The sequence below is a fragment of the Brachypodium distachyon genome, chromosome 3, assembly GCF_000005505.3.
Source record: "Brachypodium distachyon strain Bd21 chromosome 3, Brachypodium_distachyon_v3.0, whole genome shotgun sequence".
NCBI classification, from domain to species: domain Eukaryota; kingdom Viridiplantae; phylum Streptophyta; class Magnoliopsida; order Poales; family Poaceae; genus Brachypodium; species Brachypodium distachyon.
The window spans coordinates 55681849-55706262 of NC_016133.3; the positions used below are offsets into that span (position 1 = coordinate 55681849).

The following is a 24414-nucleotide window of genomic DNA, read 5'->3' on the forward strand; positions in this document are numbered from 1 at the left end:
ACCGCACGAGGGGGTCGCCGGCCGGCCACTGCGGTGGCTCATACACGCCTCGTATACGTGACACTGAGACGTGGGGCCGCGAAAACTCCAGACGGCGACGCGCGTGTTACGGGTACGAAAACGGGGAGCACGTAGCGTGGGTTTCTGTGTGGCCACGATTATTGGCTGCCTCCCAACGCACACGTGGGGATAGTGCCATCGGCATCCCGCAATGACCAAAATACCCTCCCGTAGACTTTCTTTTTTTGGTTTTTATTGCTAACAACTCGACTCGACTGTCAGTACTCTCGAGGTCAAACCACGCTTTCCTTTCACTATTTTTTTCACACTGGTTGAAGAGAAAGACACTTGCACGTTGTTTGGGTAAAAAAAAGAAGTTTCTTTGCTTTCACATCATCTACAACGAGTTTTGGAGTCCTCTGGGATGTTTATGGAGGTTAATCAATTCTTGCTTTTTATTTACATCACCAAATCAATTCTTACCAGTAAATCCCCGCCAAAAGCATTCTTACTAGTAAATCAATTCTTACTACAATTGATTTGGTTCTTATCCAAAAACAATTGTTTGGTTTATCATTCTTCTTATCTTGAAAAAATTGTTTGGTTTATCATCATCATCATACAAAGTACTCCAAATTCTTACTAGTAAATCAAGTCTTACTACAATTGATTTCATTCTTATCCAAAAACAATTGTTTGATTTATCATTCCTCTTATCCTACAAAATTGTTTGGTTTATCATTACTCTTATCAAAACAAAAAGTGTTTGGTTTATCATCATCAACAACAATGTACTCCTACGAAGACAGGGACAGGATCGTAAATTCTCGGTTGCATAGCGGAGGCTAATCGCGTGTTTGACTAGAGCAGCGGTATAAGAAAGGATCCCCTAAATTTCAGTTAGTTTTTGTAATCAGAAGCAAGCCCTCTCCTCCTCTTCTTCCTCCTCCTCCCTCCCCTCGAGCGCACTCGGATCTGGCTGCTCCTAGTCTCAGCAATCACAAGCAAGTCCGAGAAATTCCCCCAAGCTCCCATGATGCCTCTCACTGCTCTCCATCTCTAACCAGAAATTCCTCAAGGCGGCGGCTCTAGATCTGTCCTGCAGCTGCCCGCCTCAGTCCCCACCACAGGCGCGTCGCCGTTCCCGATCTTCATCGTCGGGACACCGCGGCGCGCTCCTGCTGTTTCTCCGCCCCGTCCGGCGGTCTCTCCGGCCATTGAGGGTTCGAGCTTCGAGGTAGGTTGGTTGTTTTCGTTGAGGGATTAGTTAAATCCCACTGATCTTCACGAGTTCTGGCCTAGATCCGCCCCTGATTGTAAGCTGCTGCCGTGGTTGCTGACAGATGCAGAGTGGGGGTGAGATGAGGCCCGTGCACAACAGCGTTGACACGGTGAACGCGGCTGCTGCCGCCATTATTTCGGCCGAGAGCCGCGCCCTGCCTACGGATGAGCCGGTTCGTTCTTACCCCGGCACCCTCTTCGTATGTTGTGAATTTTACCGTCCGTGTTGATGATTTGGTTGGATCGTTTAGGTTGCTTGTGTCGATGATTACGTTATTCCCACAGGGGGTTCATGATTGCTTAATACATAATTGATTCATCAATGATCACGCATCACGCTGTAACCCAGTCGAGAACTGAGGGTCGCTCAGTTGGCTAGAGGTCCAGCCTACTGTTTTCAAGGCCTGGTATACCAGGCGGTGCTTATGGTTGTCCTACTAAAAAAAAATGCCACAGGTGCTAGGCCTACTGATTGATTTAGGCTTTGATTGTATAGTTGCATCGCTGAGTAGATTATTGGTGAATTAGATGAGAAACTTATGTTACAAATTACCGCGTAGATGATTTCTGTCTTTTTCCATCGAGGCTCGGTAGAATTATTTCATTTAGGACGGGAAGGAAATGTTACAAACTAGTTGTGTGCATTGAGATGGTAGTTACATGCTATCAGATCAGTGAGGGTAAGCTTGCTTGAGTGCTTCTTCTTCACTAAGTCGACTTGCAAATAATATTGGTGAATGGTGACATTGTGGAACATATGCGTGAAAGTTTCAGCACTTCCCCTTTCAACGCAACAAATATGTAATCAAGTTTCCCCCCTGCTCTAGACTTCTCTGGGAGCTGCAATAAGCTCTCTTCAGAAAATTATTTATATGACTCCTACATTTGATATGTAAGACTGCCATTTTTGTCCTCAGCACTGAAAACATGCATGGAAATGGGGTTATGGTCGCTGTAAAAAATGTGAGAAACCCTCAGAAAATAAGGGAATAGTCGAAACAGTCTGTTTGAATTCTTCAGAGAACCAGAGAGGACAAATATATTCTCTCTTAGCTGGCCATATGCCACCAGCTATTCTTTCTTTTTTAATCCCTGGCCTTAGTTACTAGTTTTTTAGTACATGGCCTGCTGTTTAGGCATTGATCCTGTTATTTTTGTTTGCTTCCATCTTACAGTTTTGTCTGTTCATGAAAGATAAGGAAATGTGGTACGCTCATGATTGCTACTCTCCAGGTCTTTTAGTTTGGATCATTATGAAACAAATTAGCATCCATAGATTATCCACGCTATGCAGAAGAAAGTTTGTTACAATAACAGCTGATGAAGTGATGAACTGATGATTGCTGACGGAGATCTCTCGGTGGCGAAGCCAGAATTTTGACCGTGTAGCTGCGTAAATAATAAAAATATTTAGGGTCCTTTCTACAATCTTGTTTCGATACGTAATTTCGTATTACTCATGTGGTTCCATTTCTACCGTTTTCTGGGTTAAATGCAGCCTAACTAACATGATAATGTCCTTTTTTTGTCTTCCGTCAACGTAAATGTGTGTCATGTTTCATATTGTTGTCTGTTTCTACCGAAGTCTTGTATTATTATCGATTATACGGAGGAGCTGAGGCAGATCACTAATTATAGAATGTATATGCTTGAGAAAAGTGCACTTGCACTGATCACACGTGGGCATTTTAATCTCTTCAATTCGTACTCGTAAAGGTTCCTAGTTTATTTATGAACTTCTTTTAACCGTTATCTTGTGCAAGATTGCACAGGATGACAAGGGCGAGTGGTGTTTCTGTATTAACAAGTGTTGTTATTCATTTGCAGAGAAGGAAATGGGCTGATTGGTTGAGCGCGTACTTTTGCTTTGGATCTCAAAAGAATGGCCGGCGCATCAGCCATGCTGTCCTTGTCCCTGAACCTGCATCTCAGAGAATAGATGCAACGGTGCCAGAAATTCCAAATCATCAACCTCCTCCGGTATTCCCCTTTGTTGCACCTCCATCATCTCCGGCTTCTTTCCTCCAATCAGGATCTGCATCTATTGTACAATCACCGATGGGTGCTCCATCTTTTTCGCCACGTTCGCCAAATTCTCCGTCACCCTCAGGGACTCCATCCATCTTTGCCACTGGGCCATATGCACATGAGACACAATTGGTCTCACCTCCAGTCTTCTCAGCCTTCACAACTGAACCTTCAACAGCTCCTTTCACCCCCCCACCAGAGTCTGTCCATCTGACAACCCCTTCTTCCCCTGAGGTGCCATATGCAAAACTTCTGACTTCACTCAACAGCAGCAAGAATGGTGAAAGGGGTGAACTTCACCCGTACCATATTTACCCTGAGAGTCCAATAGGGCGTCTCATATCTCCAAGTTCAGTTTGCTCTGGCACTTCCTCCCCGTTCCCTGACCCTGAGTTGCAGACTTCCTCACATTGCACTTTCCCCTCCTTCCCAGTTCGTGAGCCACCGAAGATCCTGGATGGCGAGGGCATTGCTACACAGAAGTTGATACCTCGTCATATGCGGAATGGTGGCTCCCTTTTGGATGGCCATATTACAGCAGCAGTACCTGTTGTAGACTTCTCTGCGCGACTTCAAAGCAATGATCATGCTATGGATCACCGGGTTTCGTTTGAGTTGACAGTTGAAGATGTTGCCCGCTGCTTGGAGAAGAAAACCGCAATTTCTGGAGATTCTGCTCAATCATCTTTTCACCTTTTACCCACCAGTAACGGTGATCACTCCAGAGAATCCAATGAAACAAGAGCAGGGCTATATGTTGACGAAACATACCATGACCTGCCTGAGAAAGCACGGCGCTCCCTCTCCCTTCGACTGGCCAAAGAGTTCAAGTTCAACAACATTGATGGTGCTCATGTGGAGGAGACGGGCGCGCTCGGCTCTGACTGGTGGGCAAACGACAAAGTTGCTGCAATCACAACGGAGCCAAGAAAGAGCTGGTCCTTCCGCCCAATGGCACAGCCAGGAGTCAGCTAACCGCTGCACTGACCATCATAACCTTAAAGAAAGAAATCAGCCTTTTTCCTTCTTTTGCTCCTGCAACAGTGCTCGCATTCCTCATACATCATTTTAACTGCAGGAGATACCAAACCTATGGGAACTTCCAGGTTTAGTGGTAAAGTTGAAGTTAGATAGTTATTCAGTGTCCAGCTAATCATCTCGTAAGATACCAAAGGTGATGCAGATTCTGGAACCTCTCTTTGTGTTGTTATAAAAACAGCAAATACTTTACCGGCGTAGCGTCTGTTGTAATCGTCTTTAACCGACTTGATGTTCCTGTACTGATGCTGTTTATGTACATAATAAACTAGCGAAAAGGGCAGAACTCTCTCCTTTCAGCAGCGTTGCCAGATGGAGCAATCAGTGACTTTGGAAGTACTATTGTGATATTCATCTCGGATGAGCAAGTACCTAATTGGTTTCTGTCTTTTATGATTTTGGCGTCTCTCATATCACAAGTTCCTGTGATCCACATGGGTTTGTTGTGCCTGCTGGGTTAACTGGAACTGCCATCGGTTGTTCACGTGGATTAAATTACAGGAGTATTATATTACCAAGGATGCTTGGTCGAATCATTTGGTTTCTTCTAGACCTGTAGTTTGAGGTGAGGTAATTTGCTGGCACCATCCAAAGATTACCAATTTTCCATTGGCCCCACATTTCAGCCTCACTGACAATGGTGCCCCGCCTTGTCTGTTTACCTGCTGAGGTATGTGGGTTGTTTTGTCGTAGTTCAGCATCCTGAAATAGGGAAAGAAATATCAACACAAGGTGTGGATAGCGTGCTACGCATCTCCCGAGCTACGAAAGGAATTTTTGAAGAAATATCCTGAAATGCAGATGGGCCACCGGAGATTACATGGAGATCACGAGATGTTGTGTACGTATTTGGACGAAGCTGACGGGTAATAATGCTGATAAATATCACGAGCTCCTGACCACAAGAATCATCAAGGGGCGCGTTACATTACAATGTCAGTCTCAACGACAACAATAATCTGTACAGCATGACCAGTTCATCTAGTCCAGTCTTTACGGGACGATCCTGATGATCATATCAACCTTGGGTTCTACCAATAAAACGAAAAAAGGATTACAGATAAAACTTGCAAATTAATTAGGTTGTAGCCTAGGCCGGCCAGGTTGCACTGAACTTGGTGGGAAGCTTCAATCAAGTGATATTTTCTTCCTGGCGCATAGGGTCAAGCGTCAATCAATCTGCTTCCAGTTCAGAGCGAGCAGGCGTGGCAGGAAATTAGAAATATCATACCGAAATAAGTTACATGAATTTGTATAAAAATATATACAAATCCGCATCACTTATTTTGGAACGGAAGGCCATCCGTATCGAAATAAGTGACATGAATTTTTTATAAGAATCTATACAAATCCACATCACTTATTACGGAGGGAGTAGTACCGTTGGTTGAGAGATGGTTAAGGGATTAGAGAGAAGAGGGGGGAAATGATATGATTCGTTTGGGATGATTAAGCCCGGTACAGAGACAAGAAGCTGAGTCCATGGCTGAGAATTCAGACAAGGGGGGGAGGATAATGTTGATCTGGCACCAAACCCGACCCTCCACCTCAGCAATCAATAATTTATTTTGCAAGCTCTCCTCTCCGGTCCTCTCCGTCGAGTCACCGCCGGTGAGCTTAAGCTAACGGAGCATCGCTGTCGCGGTATCAGGCCCCGGCGATGTGGCTATAATTTTCTCCGATCAATCATTGTAAGGTCTATATTAGCAGCAGCAGTAATTACCGTGCTCAGTGTCGGTACTAGAATAGTCTCCAGGACAGCGACCACTTTGGTAGCAGCAGATAGTATGTGGTAAATGTGCCATGAAAATGACATCGCTAATCACACATTCCTACTACTAATGAGTCCAATAGTCATTTAGAAGCATTATAATTGATCACCTCTCATTTTCAGACATCCTAGTTTAAGGAAGTGAAGAACAAAAGGAGCGAGAATATTTTCGATGTTCCTGGTTTAAAGAGGAGAAGAGCACAAAAAGCGTGAGATTTGAACTGGTACAAAATTTTATTCCTTGTGGGAGTAGAGAATCCAAGATCAGTGGACCACCATTTTAACAGTTCTCCTAATCATGTTTTCATGTTCAGGAGGAGGTGGGCTCACCTCGTCTCACATGCGCCAACCATTTTCCTCTGTTCATGAAAACAACAGAACCGGGAAAACAAACAATTCTTTGCTTCTTCATTCGGTGTAGACATCGTCCCATCGACTGGCAGAGAGAAGAGGGGGCAAAAAAATAATATCCCAAGGGGGCAATCTACTAGGAGCCCTCGTGGAGCATGCCAAGTGTTTCGTTCTTCTCTGAGAGAAGAATCCCATGCCATTTGTTCCACCGATAACTAGTCCTAGCTTCTGCCCAAGCTCACCATCATCATCTTCTTCACCTCCTCTGTTTTCCATGGAGGCCACTTGATACAATTGGCGATTTCTTGGTACGTGCCCGTTCATGGTGTAGCTGATTCTTGGAATTGAGCTCCAGTTCTTGCTTGCCCATGTGAGCCAGGTCGGTAGGTAGCTTAGCTCGTGCAGTGACTGAGCAAGGCGCAGATCCAGCTTGTTCTGGTCCCTATCTAGGCTGCTCATTGCAGATGCAGTTCTTAGTTTCTGGATTTCAATCAACCAAGGAGGCATCTTCTCTTAGAAACAAATAAGAGCTCAATCTCAGCTCAAGCAAGCAGCTAGCAATGGCGATGGAGCCGACGTTGAAGGTGGTGCTGGGCACGGCGTCGTTCGCGGTGTTCTGGATCCTGGCCGTGTTCCCGGCGGTGCCGTTCCTCCCCATCGGCCGGACCGCGGGTTCCCTGCTGGGCGCCATGCTCATGGTGCTCTTCAACGTGATCACCGCCGACGAGGCCTACGCCGCCGTGGACCTCCCCATCCTGGGTCTCCTCTTCGGCACCATGGTGGTGAGCGTCTACCTGGAGCGCGCCGACATGTTCCGGCACCTGGGCGCGCTCCTCTCCTGGCGCTGCCATGGCGGCAAGGACCTGCTCGTCCGCGTCTGCGCCGTCTCCGCGCTCGCCAGCGCCCTCTTCACCAACGACACCTGCTGCGTCGTCCTCACCGAGTTCATCCTCAAGATCGCGCGCCAGAACAACCTCCCCCCGAAGCCCTTTCTCTTGGCGCTTGCTTCGAGCGCCAATATCGGGTCGGCCGCGACCCCGATTGGGAACCCGCAGAATCTGGTGATTGCTGTGCAGAGTGGGATCTCGTTTGGGGAATTTGTGTTCGGGATCTTGCCGGCGACTCTGGTGGGCGTTGTGATGAATGCCGGGATCTTGCTGTGTTTGTATTGGCGCGAGCTCGACTCGGACGAGAAGAAGTGCGGCGGCGCCATTGATGTGGTGCAGGACGTGGCCACGGAGGTCGTGGAGGAAGAGGACGTCACCTCGCACCGCTTCTCGCCCGCCACCATGTCGCACCCGCGCCGCCGCCAGCTGGGGCTCGATCTGGACGCCGGCAATGGCGAGGTGGCGCAGTTCTACGAGCCGGTGAAGCCTGACGGTAAGGTGCTCGACGGAATGCACCAGAGGCGGGGCGGCGGGGCCATGAAAGGCGTGGCGGTGAAGGAGGAGTACTGCGGGTTCCACTCGGTGGATGAGAAGGAGGAGGCCATGGAGGAGTGGAAGAGCAGGCTGTGGAAGACGTGCGTTTATGCAATCACCTTCGGCATGCTCGTCGCGCTGCTGCTCGGGCTCAACATGTCCTGGAGCGCCATTACCGCCGCCCTCGCGCTCATCGTGCTCGACTTCAAGGACGCCCGCCCCTGCCTCGAGAAGGTAATTCAACCAATTGCTTCTTCATGTGTCTCTCTCTGAACTGAACTGAAGCTTCAAAAAAAGAATTGAATTGAATCCACAATTCCACATGTGTGGGAAATTGAAAATTTGATTCACTTTTGGAATGAAAATTTTGCTTACATTTGATCCAATTTACTTCTGTTTATAGCAAATTAGACTGTCCGGTGTTTTTTTCTCAAAATAAAAGCCATAATCATATCCCGGTACAATTATTAATTGAATGAAAGCTTTGTATCTATCTGAAACCAATGGCTGATTGAATCCACTGCTGCTGTTAACTGAATGATAGTTTGGTGTTGGTTTTTCTGATACTATATGTTGCTCTGAAAACCATCTTCAGGTGTCCTACCCACTGCTGCTCTTCTTCTGTGGAATGTTCATCACAGTCGATGGCTTCAACAAGACAGGCATACCCAGCACATTCTGGGAATTCATGGAGCCGTATGCCAGGATCGACACGCCGACCGGGATAGTCATCCTTGCCTTGGTGATCCTTCTCCTCTCGAACGTGGCGTCCAATGTCCCGACCGGTCAGTTCTTCTTGCCTGGAAAACATGCTCCACTAAAGCCTTTTATTGAAAAAACATGCTCCACTGCATAATGGCATTCAGAAAACTAACATGTCAAACCACCATACAAGGAAATGTTCTTTTCGTGAATTCTTCGGTGCAAATTAATTGGAAGAAGATCTTAATTACTGAAGAAAAATGGACTTTGAGCCTTGCTTCTGGTTGAATCAACAGCAACAAAAATGTTGCATATGTTTATCTACCTTCTCAGTGCAAATGGAAGTGCGGAACCATTTTTATGCCACTAGCAAAATACCCGTGCGCTGCTACAAATAAAACAAATTAGAAAGTTTGCTATATATAAACAAAACAGACTAAAAGTTTACAATTATATATTACCGACACTTGCTAGTAATTTTATGTCAGCTTTTGGTTGTAAACATCATTACCATCTTGGTTTATTACAATAGATTTATAGATTTATCGTTTACATTAAAAAGAGATGAGGTTTTCTTAATAATATAAAGAGATGAGGAGGTGATGGACCGCCACCACCAATTGGCTCTTTTATAAGAGTAAAGATATGTCCTAAATATATAGAAATTTCTGCAGATTGTTATCTGATGTGTACGCATTTTCAGAACTGCAGAATGTATAGCATCAAAATTAGTCAGAAATATAGTAAGCAGCCAAACGAAACAATTACATGATTCAGTTTGGAACGAGGATTTGGGTTTGATCTCTGAAACCAAGTGTTAATGCATCAGCAAGCTAAGCCAAAACATTCAGACTGTCAGGTCCTCCATTCATGTGTTGTGTCAATTATTTCAGATTGGCCAATCATTCTACAGAACACAAACAACTGAACATTCCTTTTTTCCTAGCTCCATTCATGCGTGTCAATTCCCTGCACCTCATACCTGACTGACAGACTCCATTGTGCATTGCTCCAGTTCTCTTGCTCGGCGCACGGGTTGCGGCCTCGGCAGCATCGATCTCTCCTGCCGCAGAGACCAATGCCTGGCTCATCCTGGCCTGGGTGAGCACGGTGGCCGGCAACCTCTCCCTCCTGGGCTCGGCGGCCAACCTGATCGTCTGCGAGCAGGCGCGCAGGTCCCAGCAGTTCGGCTACACCCTCTCCTTCTTCAGCCACCTCCAGTTCGGCTTCCCGGCGACGCTCATCGTCACCGGAATCGGGCTGCTGCTCATCAAAAGCAACTGAAGAAGGGTATAGGGAGAATGGAGATCGTCGACAGAGTACATAGCTCGTTGTAGCTGTTTCGTCAAAGAAAAGATCATCAACAGAGAAGCAGAAGATGTGGGTATAGATATGTAAAAATTTAAAATTGTGAATGTTCAGGTCGTTGTGGTGCTTGGTTGGAGGGATAATATACCATGAAAATGCTGGGAGGCTCCCAACCACGGATATCTTGGTGCTTGGAGGCTTTTTGGGTTGTACATTTATTTAGTATTGGAAAAAGCTGTACATTCTGGAGTAGCTGATATCGTAAGTAAAAGAAAGTGAGTTCGTCCTCCTGAGTAGCACTTCTCCTCTTTGTTGTTTGTCTTTGCTGTTTTGTCTGTATAGTGGTTTGTCCATGTGCCCCCTCTGTATTCTCCTCTTTATGAGGCCTTTTGTACTCTTCCGCTTAAGTAATGAAATACAGCGCTGCTGTTTTCGTAAAAAAAAATAAGTTAAAGAAAGTGCATATTGCTCCGTATTCTGTCATGCGAGTTGTATGTTGATGCAAAGTTACAGTTTAAATTTTTGGATGAAATGCATGGCACCGCGGCGTGGAAAACATCACCAAAAGGAAAAATATATAATCCAAATGACATGTGGTTCCTGGCCCCACATGCCATCCTCACGTATTGCAGCCCATGTGAAACCTTGATATAATAAAGTTGGATTATCCAATCCCAAAACCAAGAATCGAACATCTAAAACAAGTACTGATGCAGGTTCAGGCTTGTCATGTTTTAGCATACGTACCAATGCAGTTATTGGTACCATTAGTTTCCTACTTTCCTTTCCACAGCCGAACAATTAGCACTAGCACACATCTGGTCTCTTGATTTTGAATTTCATTCCCATAAAAAAATTCCCAAACCTTTGAATGATCTTGTTCTAGACACGGAGAAGGAGATGCATGAGAGAGATGAAAGGGCTCCGGGAGGCCATGCTTCCAGCATGAATTTCCAAGCAGACACAGAATACAAAACAGCTCTTCTGGACGTCAATTGTTTAGCATCTTCTGTCCCCCCACCCCACATTTCAGAGCAACTGTCCAGAGTAAACAGAACTTCAGTGTTTGATTAGTTTTCTGTTCTTTTGGTGTGTTTTATTAGATGGCTAGTAATTTGTGCTCTGTTAAGCTACATAAACCACAACAGAAAACAATTATTTGCTCTGCTTCATTCGAACCATGAACAAATACTTGAAGGAGAAGACAACAACGTCTAATAAAAGTGTGACGAGAATAAAATTAGCATGGCTGAATGTCAAAATTCAGAAAAGAATATATGTTTATCGATTAAAGGTGTGCATCAAAACATACAAACACACTTATGACCAAGCTAAAAAACAAAAGGTAAAACTAAACATTAAATCGACCCCTATTTAGGTGTAACTACGCCAACATACGGCAGCTCGACGGAGCCCATGTAGTACTTGCCGTTACCCCTCTCCATGATCTCAGTCGGCCTAACGCTCTTGGGTCCTCTCATCTCTTCAAGTATCTTTCCGTTGGGTCCAACCCTCACGGCAAGTAGATGGCTATCGAAGCCAAATGGAAGCTCATTCTTCTCGCGGTGCAATGCTACCCAGTAACCACCTCTCCTATCTCGCCTCACGTTGTCGGGATAGCCTGGAAGGTCGGCAAATGGCTCGGTCTTGCCAGCATTGGACCCTTTGATCCAGTATCTTAGGAGTTTGCATGGTCCGGTAGACGCAACAACGAGGTGCGTCCGGTCATGAGAGATAGAGACACCGTTCGGGTACGTGAGACCTGACTGCAGCGTGGTAACGTCATTTGTCCGTGGGTCGTATCTCATAAGACGGCCCGTCGAGTCCCCTGTTCTGGTAACCATCTCGTGTTGTGACCTCTGGTAGTTCATGGAACTATCTGTGAAGTAGACTTGGCCGGTAATTTGGTCGACATCTACCCCATTAGTGAAGCCGAGAGGTGCACCATCCACGTCATTGACCAACACGGTCGCCTCCCCACCGCGAGGCCCAACCCGCATGAGCCCCTTGTAAGCGTCCGCTATGTATAGGTTTCCCGAGTTGTGGTGAAACTGCAGGCCGAGCGGGCGGCCACAGTGGCTCTCGGTGACGGTCTCCGGGCGGAACTGGGACGCGGTGCACTTCTCGATGCTGTAGTCGGGGCCGTAGGCATAGGTGGTCCATCCAACCTTGTCGCCGCTCCACTTAAGGATGCGGCCGTCGGAGATGCCGCTGTAAGGACCGTGGCCTTCGCCGTCAAACGCGACGCTCTCACGTCCACGCAGATATCCACGAGGGAGTGGTAAGTGTTGGCTGCGGGTGGCGTCGAAGCTGGCGACGGCGGCTGCCATGGCGCCGGGCATGAAGAGAAGAGCAAGGATGACTAGGGAGATGGTCGCCTTGGCGAGCCGGCTCATGCTGCACCCCATGTCTGTTTGCCTCGATTGCTCTTTGCTACGACTACGATTGATCTCGTGTGTAAGCTGTTGCGTAAACCGCTCTCGATCTGGATCAACAGGCTTGATCGATGGATTTTTTGGTTGGAGAGACGAAGCGGCTGGGTGGCTGCCCTCTTATACTGGACTCGGTGTTCACTTGCCATTGCACGAGGTTGAGTCGGACTCGGCATCGGCTCCGGCGCGTCAGCACTCAGTCGGATTTCCTTTCCGAGAGTTCGATCTGGCCAACGCATCTACAATCTGAAAACACAATCACGCATCTACAGCCGTCCATACTCCATTATTACAATTACAAATCAATGGAAACCAATTAAAGGAGTACTAAAAGACAGTCAAAACCAAAACAAAAACACAACCCAAATCCATCAGAGACCTCGCGATCACGGCGGTCACGGACTTCGCCGGCGCCGCCGAAGATGCCGCCTTCGAGGGCGGGTTGACGGCGGAGCAGAGTCTCCTTATCTCGCCCTTGTGGTGCGTGAGCACGCCGATCTTGCTCATGTTGACGAACGACGCGGCGAAGTCAGCAAAGAACTCGTCTGGCACCGTGGCGTTGGCCTGCCGGAGCACGTAGGCCCTGGTGTCAGCATCGAGCAGCAGCGCAGCGTCCGTGGACAGCAACCCCTTGCTCGCCGCCACGGCCCGGTAGTACCCGAGGTCGAACACGCCAGCGCTGCCGGGATCAAGGTCCACGAGGGCTGCCATGTCACCGCCGGCCTTGCACTGCCCGCGGAGAGCCGCCGTGTAGTTGGCGTCGAGAGCCGGGTCAGAGGAGGTAGCATTGTTGTTATTGCCGTTGTTGGTGGTGGTGAAGTTGTAGAGGCGTGGGGAGAAGGAGGGGCAGCGGGCCTTGCCGATGGTGTGGGCGCCGGAGAGCACGGCGAGGTCCTTGGCGGTGAGGTTGAGCCTGGAGAAGAAGGTTATAAGGTCGGCCACGGTGGCGTCGGGCGGCGGGGTGTTGGGCGCCACGTCGGCGGCGGAGGACCGGTTGCCGTCCTCCCTCCCCGTCGGGACCGGGACGTAGGGCCCCCCGGCCAGCCGCACGGCGTCGCGCGCGGCGAGGGCCAGCACGTCGGAGCAGGAGACGACTCCCGGGCACGCCGCCTCCAGCTTGGCCTTGATGGAGTCCACGGCGTCGAAGCCCCGGAGGCCCTTGTTCAACGGCGAGTCCTTCTCCGCCGTGTTGCTGGCCGTCGAGTCCAGGAGGATCGAGCCGTCGCAGCCCTGCAGGAGAGCGAGTGAGTGTGAGCTCTCTGATGATCACGACTTTGGTTTTAAGTTTTTTTTTTTATGGATTGGTTATCGTACCCCGAGCAGGCAGTCGACGGAGAAGAGGCGGAGCAGAGGTCCGGCGAGGTCGGGGGATTTTGCGAGGACGGCGGTCATCTCCTTGAGCACCACGTCCTCCGCCTGCGGGCACGTCTTGTTGTAGGCCCCGAACTGCGTGTGGGCCTCCGTCATCGTCGCCGGCGAGCAACACAGGACTGCAAGCACCAGCCCTGCAACGCCGGCGAGAGCTGATGATGATGATCTAGACGCCATCCTACTCAGTATGTATGTGCGTGTCTGTAGCTAGTTTATCCTTATATGTAAACAGTAGGGCAGGGTGCTGTATAAATACGGAGTAGATACTAGACCGTTTAGCATGGTACTTGCATTTTCTGTACTACAGCGAAGTACACTACCTACGGACGTACGTACTTACGTGCTCTGCTTGTACTACGAGAGGAGAATGTCGACTGCTAGTTTTTTTGTTTTTTTGAAATAGTTGACATATGAGAGGATAACATTGTTTAATGATCCATTTCTGGCTGGCATCTGGATTCTGAAAGCGCCATTTCAATGCTACCGAACGTGTAATAGATGTCTGGTCAATTAATCAAATCCATTTCCAGTGCCATCATTCGATCCACCTTGCTGTACATACTCTGTCCTATGTTCCATAATTCTTATCTTGTCGAAATATTATATGTATTTAGACAATTTTATGAATAGATACAGAGACGAGAATTGTGGATCGGAGGGGGTACATCATGTTATGCTGCTCCGTATTGGATATGCAGTGGGACGACAAAGGGCAGTCATTTTCTTTGCACGAATGAGTAATATCTTTTCAGTTTTGGGGTATTCCCAAAGCTGCCGTTGACTTGTATTATCCACGAGCCGACGATGCATTGCTTGGCCCAAAATAGTGATCGGCCCTTTGATCCTTCGACAATGTCACACTCATATATGCGTCCCTGCCTCCTCAACGATCCGTCGCGCGCGGCCCACGTGCTCTCACCAAAGATTTTGTTATTGCCCAATTGACATATAGGTGCATTGGTGAAATATTTTTTTTGTCAAAGTAAATGAAACAAGCATCATATATGATAGGACCGAGGGAGTGGATTTTTTTTACCATTTATCTGGCCTTAATTTTCAGCATGTAGTACATGTGATGGAAGCATGAATATTCGGCAGATTTGGAGTTTACCGTGGAAGTTGAATATTCGGACTGCCGAACAAGATCAAATCTTTGGGTGGAAGGATCAAATTTTTTTTACCATTTATCTTTGTTGAATGCTGCCGGAAACGGCAATTTAATTTGGCTGCTCCATATCAAGGTTAGTCCATAATGCCCAGTTTGTCTGATCTAGTTATATACTACTCATCAAGATCAAGGTTTGTCGAGTGGGGGCCGAAACCGCTTTGGTCGGAAAGAGGAACCAGATGTGTCTGGATAGTTGGAGGACCAAGAATATACGGGAAAAAAAAGAAACGTTTTGCATACTATTTGACAAGTTGAGAGAAAAAAAAAACTTTTTTCTAAGTAAAAGAAAGTGCATATTTGCTCAGTATTCTCAGTTATTACTTGATACAAAATTACATGTTAAATTTTTGGATGAAGCGCATGGCACTGCGCGTGCAAAACAACATCAAATGCCTGAAAGCGCAACATCTCGTCTAATGTCTCATGAAATCATACTATAATTAACCCAATTTATCTATAAAAGCCATCATTTCCATGGAATGTCTCTCGCTCTAAAAATTCATGTGGTACACAAACATAATTTTTTTAACACGAAATTCAAGTTCAACCAAATGAATTTTTATTAAAAATTTCAAACAAAATGAAGGGATGTACGCCGAACGAGTTGCAAGTGGGGAAGATTTCACGAAGGGAAGGACCCACTGGCACATGCCACATTGCCACGTCCGCAGCCAGCCGTCTCAGCGCTGCGTGCACCATGCCACCGTCGCCGCAGCTAGGAGATTCAGCTGCAGATGGCGAGGCGAAGTCCGGTGGGAGCATGTATTGCCGTAGCAGGAAGGAGGACAGCTCCGCGCCATCTTCCTCCGCCATGACCAACCTTTCCCGCTGGCGGCCGACCTCAAACTCGATCGCGCACGCCTGCTCCACTGGCTCTCGCGCTCGTGGCCTACGCCTGCTGCGCTGGGCCGGCCGGCCGGGACGCCATGCGGCCTGCCCTCGTCCACCATGCTTCCGCCAGGCGCGCTGCACCGGCGCCATGGCGTGTGCCCATGGGCTCGCCATCCTGGTCAGGGGTCGAGGACGATGGGTTCTTCGCGACTACACCCGTCGGGCGATACGCAGCGTATGGAAGCTTGGCTGACGCGCGCAGAGTGTTCAACAGAATGCCCATAAGGAACCTCCTCTATGCGCGCATCATCAGGCATCAGCCCGTCGCCCAGCCCCCAACCCCTTTTCGGGTTGGTCCACTTTGTTGCTAGGTTGGTCAGTGCTTTCTCTGCATCTGTCAGAGGCTAGAAGCTCTAGAGACTAGAACTGACGTTGTCCTGTTCTCATCATTCTGGCCTTCTTTGGGCACTTCGAGTGAAAAGGTTCTGATCCTTTTTAGGATTGATTTTGTTTAGCTCATTTTTACCTGCCTGTACTGCCTGCTAAACAAAATGGTTTTACTTTTTTTTCCCCATCTATGTTACATACTTATATGCATGCACTAGGATGTGATAAATCAGGATGCCACACTATTGACATATAATATCAAGCAATGAACAAGGTACTATCATGATTTCTACCGTTCCTTTTAGAGTCTGACTTGAAGTATGTTTTTTGCCTGCCTAACAACTATCTCTGCTTTAGTTTTCTCCCAGGAGCTGTTGGAAATGTCTATTTAACCATGTTATGCATCATTTTTCTGCTATGTATATAACATTTCTTGCTCAGCTTATTAGCTCACCGATGGTTGGCTCTCCTATCTTACTGCATGTTTTACATGCTCTGAACAGGTGATGTAATTGTTTGGAAAAAGAGTACACCACCTAGATGTTTGGTGCTTCGTCTAGCTAATTATCCTATGCCATGGCAGTAATCATGGCATACTCCCTCATGCCATGCATCTGAAGATTCTTTGAAACACTCACTGGTTGACTATCTAATGGCAAGGCATGTGTGGCCTTTGATCGGCGAGGAGCTGACTGACCATTTGTGTGCAAACCTATTCTGCTATTTGCCTGTCCCTGCAGTATATGCTTCTTCTCTGCTTGTTTATGCCAATGCAATTTTGGAGACAATCAGATATTGTTCAGAAGCCTGGTTATTAACTTATTTTCCTCTTACATTAAGCTCTTGCTTCCCTCAAAAAAACATTAAGCTCTTACGTCTGCTGAATGATCGTTATTCATGCTTTCCAAAAACAATGTGCTAACTATTATTTTGAAAATTCACCTGCAGTATACAAGACAATGATCTCATTTCTCAACAACAAACCATACTGAGATAGATTGAACATATTCCCTACATTTATAAGCTAGCCCGAGTTGAATATATTCTGGATGCTTTAAGGGAATCATTTCTTCATTTGGGTCCAGGGGATAAAATTGTTGTCACAAGATGTTTCAAATTGTGTGTCACCTCAACATTGTATGGGCAATGTTGTGGATAGCGGCGTGACCTTGGCCTGCTACGAAATCCAAGGTACCGTATCTGTTTTATCCATTTATCAGTTGATATCACTACAATTATGACTGTTATTTACTTATTTATACTATAATAGATAATGTAGCACTGTGCTGCATGGAATAGGTAATATCGACTATTTAGGATCCTGTCTAGCACATTGCTAGACGAGATAGCTGGGAAGTTGCATGCTTGATGATTGGTAACAATTGGGCAATGTTATGTGACAAATAGATTACCAGTCTTGAGTTGCTTGCAACTACCAAATATACCACGTTGCCTTACCTATCATCTTGTTGTAAGCACCTTTGTATGTTGTACTTGAATCGAAAATTGTCTTTCAGCACATGTTCCAAGTTGATCAATGCCCATGGATTGTTTATTTGTAATATGATGGTGCCGGTGCTGGGCATGATTGTGAAACGAATATTGGGATAAACAAAATTGGACAAATATTGCTCAGAATGCAGTATAGAGCAGAAGCAGAAACAACATCTTTTCCTTATTTTTATGAGTTAAAAGTTTGTCCAACACAACATTCAAGCAAGAATGCAATTTTACACGTCTGGTTTCAATTTGCATCGTGTTGTTTCTGTCAGCCTATAATGTCACAAAATAAGATGCTTCATTGTTTGTTCAGAGCAGCTTCACTTACTACCAATGACCTGTTTTTCCTTTAAATAAGTTGAAAGTCCTCATCTGATCTAAAAAATTTTTAGATGAACTTGACGGATGATTATGAACTGAGAAAGTGCTTTTGACAGGAACGGAATCACCCTGGAGTGAACTCTCTGATCATCGCAATGGCTGCTGATACATGGGGGATAAGTAGAGGCTATTCAAGCTGGGATAAGCACCACATAATTTGCAGATCATAACGGCATGTTGAACATTTATGTGCCAATTTTGGGGATTCTTTTCGACAGTCTAAAAAACCTGAGACAGAGGTGTCTTCCATGAACCAGTAACGATGTGCTGCAGTCGTTATGGGCTGGGCTGCTGGCAGCTCGATGGGCTTCAGAAAACAACCACGAAACATCATGCCGGGCCATGTGCGGCCCAGACTTGTCATCACCCATTCCCCGTTGGACTCCGGCGAACTGAAGCCAAGGCAGCAGGAGTAGTTCTTGGAGGAGACATATAAATCTCGTGGAAGATAAATCCCCGCCCCACCGCTCCCCGATCAACTTCAAACTTCATCCATCCCCAACCCAACCATGGCCATAAAGGAGCAAACCGAGAAGCCTCCTTACGCAGCCCCCTCCTCCTCCTCCTCCTCCTCCTCCGGCGCCAGCAGCAAATGGGCATGGTGCTGATTAGAATTTTCTATACATGTTCCAAACTTTGTCATTGCATCCTAATGGCCTCTACTGGCTAATCACTCGATTGAAGGGTAGTAAGTTGTGCGCTCTTCTTCTTCTTTTTTTTTTTTTGAAAAGTCTCTTCTCTTCTAATTTCCTGAGGCAAATTCGTATAGTGGCTATAGGTTATTTGGGTAACCGAAGTAACCAAATAATTTCGGTTTATATCAAACTTATAACCGAAATTAGTAATGGTTAATTCGGTTTCGGTTTCGGTTAATTCAAATTTGTTTTTTCTTTCAGTTTTTTATGCCCACCCCAATTATAGCCGGCTGTTGGTAATACACGTGTGGAACATGATTCGGAGAAACCTTAAGACATGAATTTGTTGATTTGGGTATTTTCCATAAAATAAGAGCACCCGTCTCTTCTAATCTTGAATGATATTAGGATTGATTGAAAAGATATTTGATTTTTGCACAAGAGTCCAAGAGGTAGATTGAATGGAATATTTCTTATGAAATTTAGTGCCAATGAATCTTAAGAAGAAGAAAAAAAAATCTACGGTTTACAAATATACACACCGAAAAACACTTTGAACATTGCAATCTTTAGTGATATTCTTTGAAAATCCGTTGAATCAAAAGGTCCTCGAAGATGCTCTCTCTAAAAAAATAGGTCCAAAAAGGTCCTACTCCGTAGAAGTTTGTTTCCGGGGGGGGACACATAGCCAAACTCCGTCTCCTCTTCTCTCCCGTTCCCGTACCTCCTCTTTCCTGACTCAACCCAACCCGGGATATCCCCCAACCCGGCCCGTGCCCTACAGGCTGCTACAGCCTCTACCGCCGCCGCCGTGCCCTACAGCCTACCGCCGCCGCCGCCGGCCTCAATCCCGCCCCCAGCACCGCCGCCTCTTACGCGCGTCTCCGCCATCGCCGCCGCTCCCGCTCTCCCTCCCTCATCGGGACATCGTGTTCCTGCTGTCTCCACCCCGCCCGCAATCTCTGGGTGGGTTCTAAGGTATGTGTTCGTTCTCATCCACTGTTCCGCTAAACCCTACCGGCGTCCACAAATTTCCGGGCGCACACCATCTGGATCCGCCCCGCTAGTCAGTTTGATGCGTCCGTGTTGTATCTGAGCGCTCTGCTACTTGTGCGCTGTCAGGCCCTCGCTTGCTGCTACCGGAGGATTTCGCGAGGATGTCGTGGTGCACGATCGAGTCTGATCCTGGTAAGCATAACGTTATCTATCACATGTGCATCGATTTTTGTTGCTCGTACTTGGGAGCTTCGGTTACAGGGCATGCTAGTTTGATTTAGTGCTGTTAGGATGGTTGGTTTTGGGTGTTGATCAGTCGAGCTCTGCAGGGTGCAGGACATACACCTTTAGTATCTGTAGTGATTATGAGAATAACAGTAGTGGACTACTGTAGTAAGTTATTTGGTTTGTCGGCCTTATGCTATTTGTGTGCTCACGTTGATGCCTAGATTTGCTCTTTTTTCCCCATCATAAGTTAACTTCACCGATTCCACTAGGCATCCTTGATTCCTTACCTCTAATTGTACATAACTACTCCTAGTTACGAGTAAAGCCCTGAATCAGTTGCGCTGCTCAGCAAATTGTATTTCTCATGGGGAATAATCAAGTATTGAAGTGCAAATAAACATCCACCATGCTAGTATTAGTAAACCACTGGTTATACCAGTTCTTAAGTTGTCGTCCTTTATAAATCAACCATTGGGAGCTACGCACTTTGTTATACTACTGCCTTTCTTCTTTCCAAACTAGCAGTTGAATACATTTTATATGTACTCCTTAGTAGATTGCTATTTCAAAACATTGCTTATGTTTGACCTGAACCTATGGCTTACAGGTGTTTTCACCGAGTTGATTCAGGAAATGCAGGTGAAAGGGGTACAGGTTAGCTTCCGCGGCTCATGGTTTTCCTTGTTTGAACGTAATTTAGACATAAATCACTTATTCGTGTTTTTTATTTGTTACTATGCAATGATGTAAAGTGCTTGGTTGAAATTGTTCATAGAACTGTGCAGTTTACTTTAGATGAGTCTTCTGGGTAGGTTTTTCTCCCTATTGTCAAGAAGCTTATGATGACCTCATTGAACCTGCAATGAGCAACTAGCTATACCATACTATGTTTGTATGATAAGCAGAGTACTAATACTGCTATATTGATTGTGATGATATGAACTTGAATTTGATGAACAAATCCTTTACGAATAGATGCACTTGGGTTTAAAGAACAATAACTTTCTAGGATATAAGAGAACTTTTTGAAGCAAATATGGTGGGCTGTTAGAAAGGCTTGGATAAAATGAGAAGACATGATAATCCTGGCAGTCAGTGAATGTTATGTATGCCTGTATATCACTGTTAAATCAATGCAAAAGCAAGATGTCTTTGCTGAAGCTTTTTTCTACACCTGCTAATCTATCTGCACGCATTTGTGTTATCATATGGCGGGAGCTAGCAGAAATTGACATCAGGGGCTTTTAGATTTTTTTAAAATGGACAGCCTAGCCTTGTATCTGTTGCCATTTATCAAGAAAAAGAAAGGCTTTTTGGATGTAGCTCTTGGCCGCCTCTTACGTCTTTATGCTATCTTTTACACAGGTGGAGGAGCTTTACTCTCTCGATGTGGACTCTCTTAGTGAACTACGGTGAGAATATTACACTGTTAGTGTCATTAGTCTCTTGTCGATGGCTTTAACATATTCTAACTCTCTACTTTACTTCTCATAGGCCAGTTTATGGGTTAATTTTTCTCTTCAAGTGGGTGGCTGGAGGAAAGGATGAAAGGCCCGTTGTCAACGACCCGAACCCAAACCTTTTCTTTGCTCGACAGGTTAATTGCATTCTGGCCCTTAAGCTGTATCTGCTTAGTACTTTGCATTAAACAGTTAATCTAACTGATCATTTTCAGGTCATCACGAATGCATGTGCCACTCAAGCTATTCTCTCAATTCTAATGAATCGCCCAGAAATTGACATTGGTCCAGAATTATCAAATTTGAAAGAATTCACAGGAGCTTTTGCACCTGACATGAAGGGCTTGGCTATCAACAACAGCGATTCTATTCGGGCTGCCCACAACAGTTTTGCAAGGCCAGAGCCATTTGTTTCTGATGAGCAGAAAGTTGCGGGTAAGGATGATGATGTATACCATTTCATAAGCTATTTACCCTTTGAGGGCGTCCTCTATGAGCTGGATGGGTTGAAGGAAGGGCCCATCAGCCTTGGCCAGTATTCTGGCGGGCCCAATGACCTGGGTTGGCTACAGATGGTGCAACCAGTTATACAAGAGAGAATTGAGCGCTATTCGCAGAGTGAGATCAGGTTCAACCTTATGGCCATCATAAAGAACAGAAAGGATGTATATACTGCTGAGCTGAAGGAGCTGGAGAAGAAAAGGGAGCAAATCCTGCAGGAGATGAACAAGACCACCGCTGCAGAGTCATTAAACAGTGAGCTCTCAGAGGTGGCATCAGCAATCGAGACAGTCGGTGAGAAGATCATGATGGAGGAAGAGAAGTTCATGAAGTGGAAGACAGAGAACGTCCGGAGGAAGCACAATTACATCCCTTTCCTCTTCAACCTCCTCAAGACGCTGGCGGAGAAGAAGCAGCTGAAGCCATTGGTAGAGAAGGCCAGGCAACAAAAGACTCCCAGCGCTAGCACAAGTTAGACCGCGACTTTTAGAGTGCCATAGTTGGCTGTATCAAGTTCGGGTTAATCACATCTTTCTTTTCCAGAATGCACTATGTTATCAGATATTATCAGATACAGTACCTAGTTGGCAGCTTGGAGATATCATTACTAAGGTTATAAACCTGCTTAAATTTTCTTTTGCACTGCTGTATCGTCAACTTTTTGACTGGTAGAACTGTAGAGGCGGCCAATTTAATGTTGAGGGTGGTAGAACTTATTTCTGTCAGCCTAAATTAGATCGAGACAGCTCCTAAGAGGAAAGGGAGCATCGTTTGTTTAACAGAAATGTGGTTCCGAGGCCCCATGTCAGTATGGTATTCTGTCTTTGCTGTTGTTGGGCAGTTGGGGTCCTGAGCCACGTCGGTGTGGTGTTTCTAACTTAACCTTTGCTATACTAAGACAGCTGAATAGCCCGATCAAAAGTAAACAAAAAGTGTTACCGGGCAGGCGACGGAGCTCGCTAGTGTTGACATTCCTTGTTCATTGGTTGGTGAACAGTGTACTAAGGGCATCTCCAAGGGAAACTTCCAAACCCTACCCATTTGTCCAAAAGTGATCCACACCCTCGTTTCTTTCTAAATTTGGGGAGAGCATGGAGAGTTTCCATTTGTGCAAAACTCATCCAAATTTTGTCCACTTGTCTTCTTGGCCCACATGTCAAAGACTCATGAAGAGATAAATAGAGGTTACCATTTCCATTTGTCCAAAGACCCTTCAAATGAACAAATGGTGAGGACAAATGGGGCCTCACCCTTGGAGATGCCCTAATGCAACCTGTTTGATATGTACAATGAAAGACAAACACATGAGATAAATATCTCCATCTCTTGTTTCTCTCCAAATTTCTACTCCCTTCATTTGGGCCTGCAAGGCCATTCTCCAAATTTTTGAAATTCAAGATTACAAGGCCTCTCTTCATATACTTTTGGTTCCCTCTCTTAACTGCGTGTATTAATTAATTCTTTTGGTTTGTACTTTCCCTTGTAGAGTACTCCGTACTCCGTATGCATTAACCCATTTTTTCCCCTTGGTATCTGTGTTTTTGTTTTGATATCAGCGATCTTGGTATTGGTATTGTCTCTTATAATTTAACAATTTTGATACCAATGTTCCTGAACGTTAAATCGACATTTACCATCGCTTTTTTCACTATGACTTGTTAGTACCGTCTCAGTCCGTTTATGCAAGTCTAATCTGTAAAAAAACACGATTACTGAATGTAAGGCATTGTCACATGTCCCTGTCTTGGCCACATGCATTGATTATTTTGGTTTTCACTTCAACACTATTGTCTTCTGCATGCATTGAGCCATTTTTTTCTTTGATATTAACGTTTGCTTTGAATCTTTTTTGGACTATGCTTTGGTTATTATACTACCATTTTTCAAGATGGCCCGTACGTATCTGGATGGAGTACCATTTTTCAAGATGGGCCGTACGTACCTGGATGGAGTACCATTTTTGAAGAGAGGCCTTGTAAATCATTAATGAATTTCAATGGAATGTTCCTCTGTTTTAAATGGCACTGGACGATCCTTGAAATTTCTAGGTTTTTCTTTAGTTTTGGAGTATCATTCAGACGTTTTCTACTAGATCTAATATTAAACAAATGAAGCTAGATATTTAGGCTTATTTTTTGGTTTCTGAACCATGCTTCACTTGTTTTTTGCAATCTTGTACAATTTTTTTTACATAAAGTTAGAAAAAGGTAGTTAGACATACAATAAAAGAGGCTAAAAATGATTGGGGCAAATGAGTTTACAAGAATCCACGTAATACTAAATGCAGCCTTACACCTAGAAAAAATGACTAAAAATCAAAACATACCAATGTTGGCACCAGCTAAACTTTTTGGGTCAGGTTTGGCTCCGGTATTTGCATCCAGGAAAGAAAAGTACTTTAACTAATTCCAATTCTATGTTTTCATAATTATAAGGCCACTTACTTCTATCTTCTCTTTTAAATCATGCCTCACTTAATTACAAATCTTGGCTTCCAAATCTGTATTAACGCATGCTCATCTTCATAAATCTGCATTAATCACAAATCTCACGGGTTTCAAATCTAGTGGCCAAAACGAAAACCAAGAACTTCATTGATCACGTGCTCTTTAGTCTTTACCATA

General features: G+C 45.6%; 5 protein-coding genes across 5 annotated transcripts; 3 read left to right on the forward strand and 2 right to left on the reverse strand.

Moving 5' to 3' along the window:
* Positions 1 to 897: 897 nt before the first annotated feature.
* LOC100840826 lies at positions 898 to 4731 on the forward strand. The gene is made up of 3 exons (XM_003570375.4): positions 898 to 1237; positions 1344 to 1454; positions 3109 to 4731. Exons 2-3 carry the CDS (start codon positions 1344 to 1346, stop codon positions 4282 to 4284), a joined length of 1287 nt encoding a protein of 428 aa, XP_003570423.1. The 5' UTR covers positions 898 to 1237; the 3' UTR covers positions 4285 to 4731.
* A 1764-nt stretch (positions 4732 to 6495) lies between these two features.
* Positions 6496 to 10345, forward strand: LOC100841133 (silicon efflux transporter LSI2). Its single transcript, XM_003570376.4, has 3 exons — positions 6496 to 8124; positions 8486 to 8675; positions 9608 to 10345. Exons 1-3 carry the CDS (start codon positions 7030 to 7032, stop codon positions 9874 to 9876), a joined length of 1554 nt encoding a protein of 517 aa, XP_003570424.1. The 5' UTR covers positions 6496 to 7029; the 3' UTR covers positions 9877 to 10345.
* Positions 10346 to 11231: 886 nt separating this feature from the next.
* Positions 11232 to 12425, reverse strand: LOC100826152 (protein STRICTOSIDINE SYNTHASE-LIKE 10). Its single transcript, XM_003572919.2, has one exon. The coding sequence runs from the start codon at positions 12306 to 12308 to the stop codon at positions 11271 to 11273; it is 1038 nt and encodes a 345-aa protein (XP_003572967.1). The 5' UTR covers positions 12309 to 12425; the 3' UTR covers positions 11232 to 11270.
* A 147-nt stretch (positions 12426 to 12572) lies between these two features.
* LOC100841946 (peroxidase 1) lies at positions 12573 to 14081 on the reverse strand. Its single transcript, XM_010238575.3, has 2 exons — positions 13647 to 14081; positions 12573 to 13562 (listed from the first exon to the last, which is right to left on the reverse strand). The coding sequence occupies exons 1-2, from the start codon at positions 13878 to 13880 to the stop codon at positions 12660 to 12662; spliced, it is 1137 nt and encodes a 378-aa protein (XP_010236877.1). The 5' UTR covers positions 13881 to 14081; the 3' UTR covers positions 12573 to 12659.
* A 5242-nt stretch (positions 14082 to 19323) lies between these two features.
* Positions 19324 to 22515, forward strand: LOC100842241 (ubiquitin carboxyl-terminal hydrolase 2). The gene is made up of 6 exons (XM_003570380.4): positions 19324 to 19583; positions 19728 to 19793; positions 20437 to 20483; positions 21195 to 21241; positions 21324 to 21426; positions 21505 to 22515. The coding sequence occupies exons 2-6, from the start codon at positions 19763 to 19765 to the stop codon at positions 22264 to 22266; spliced, it is 990 nt and encodes a 329-aa protein (XP_003570428.1). The 5' UTR covers positions 19324 to 19583; positions 19728 to 19762; the 3' UTR covers positions 22267 to 22515.
* The last annotated feature ends 1899 nt before the right edge of the window (positions 22516 to 24414 follow it).

What these genes read in the sequence shown, in the direction of transcription:
- LOC100841946 (XM_010238575.3), bottom strand. Translation starts at nt 13,880, where the DNA reads ATGGCGTCTAGATCATCATCATCAGCTCTCGCCGGCGTTGCAGGGCTG. An exon ending in CCGTCGACTGCCTGCTCGGG is followed by an intron (nt 13,563 to 13,646) that starts GTACGATAACCA and finishes GCTCTCCTGCAG; the next exon opens with GGCTGCGACGGCTCGATCCT.
- LOC100826152 (XM_003572919.2), bottom strand. Translation starts at nt 12,308, where the DNA reads ATGGGGTGCAGCATGAGCCGGCTCGCCAAGGCGACCATCTCCCTAGTC.
- LOC100841133 (XM_003570376.4), top strand. Translation starts at nt 7,030, where the DNA reads ATGGCGATGGAGCCGACGTTGAAGGTGGTGCTGGGCACGGCGTCGTTC. An exon ending in CCCGCCCCTGCCTCGAGAAG is followed by an intron (nt 8,125 to 8,485) that starts GTAATTCAACCA and finishes AACCATCTTCAG; the next exon opens with GTGTCCTACCCACTGCTGCT. An exon ending in GGCGTCCAATGTCCCGACCG is followed by an intron (nt 8,676 to 9,607) that starts GTCAGTTCTTCT and finishes GCATTGCTCCAG; the next exon opens with TTCTCTTGCTCGGCGCACGG.
- LOC100842241 (XM_003570380.4), top strand. Translation starts at nt 19,763, where the DNA reads ATGTCGTGGTGCACGATCGAGTCTGATCCTG. An exon ending in CACGATCGAGTCTGATCCTG is followed by an intron (nt 19,794 to 20,436) that starts GTAAGCATAACG and finishes TATGGCTTACAG; the next exon opens with GTGTTTTCACCGAGTTGATT. An exon ending in GACTCTCTTAGTGAACTACG is followed by an intron (nt 21,242 to 21,323) that starts GTGAGAATATTA and finishes TACTTCTCATAG; the next exon opens with GCCAGTTTATGGGTTAATTT.
- LOC100840826 (XM_003570375.4), top strand. Translation starts at nt 1,344, where the DNA reads ATGCAGAGTGGGGGTGAGATGAGGCCCGTGCACAACAGCGTTGACACG. An exon ending in CCCTGCCTACGGATGAGCCG is followed by an intron (nt 1,455 to 3,108) that starts GTTCGTTCTTAC and finishes ATTCATTTGCAG; the next exon opens with AGAAGGAAATGGGCTGATTG.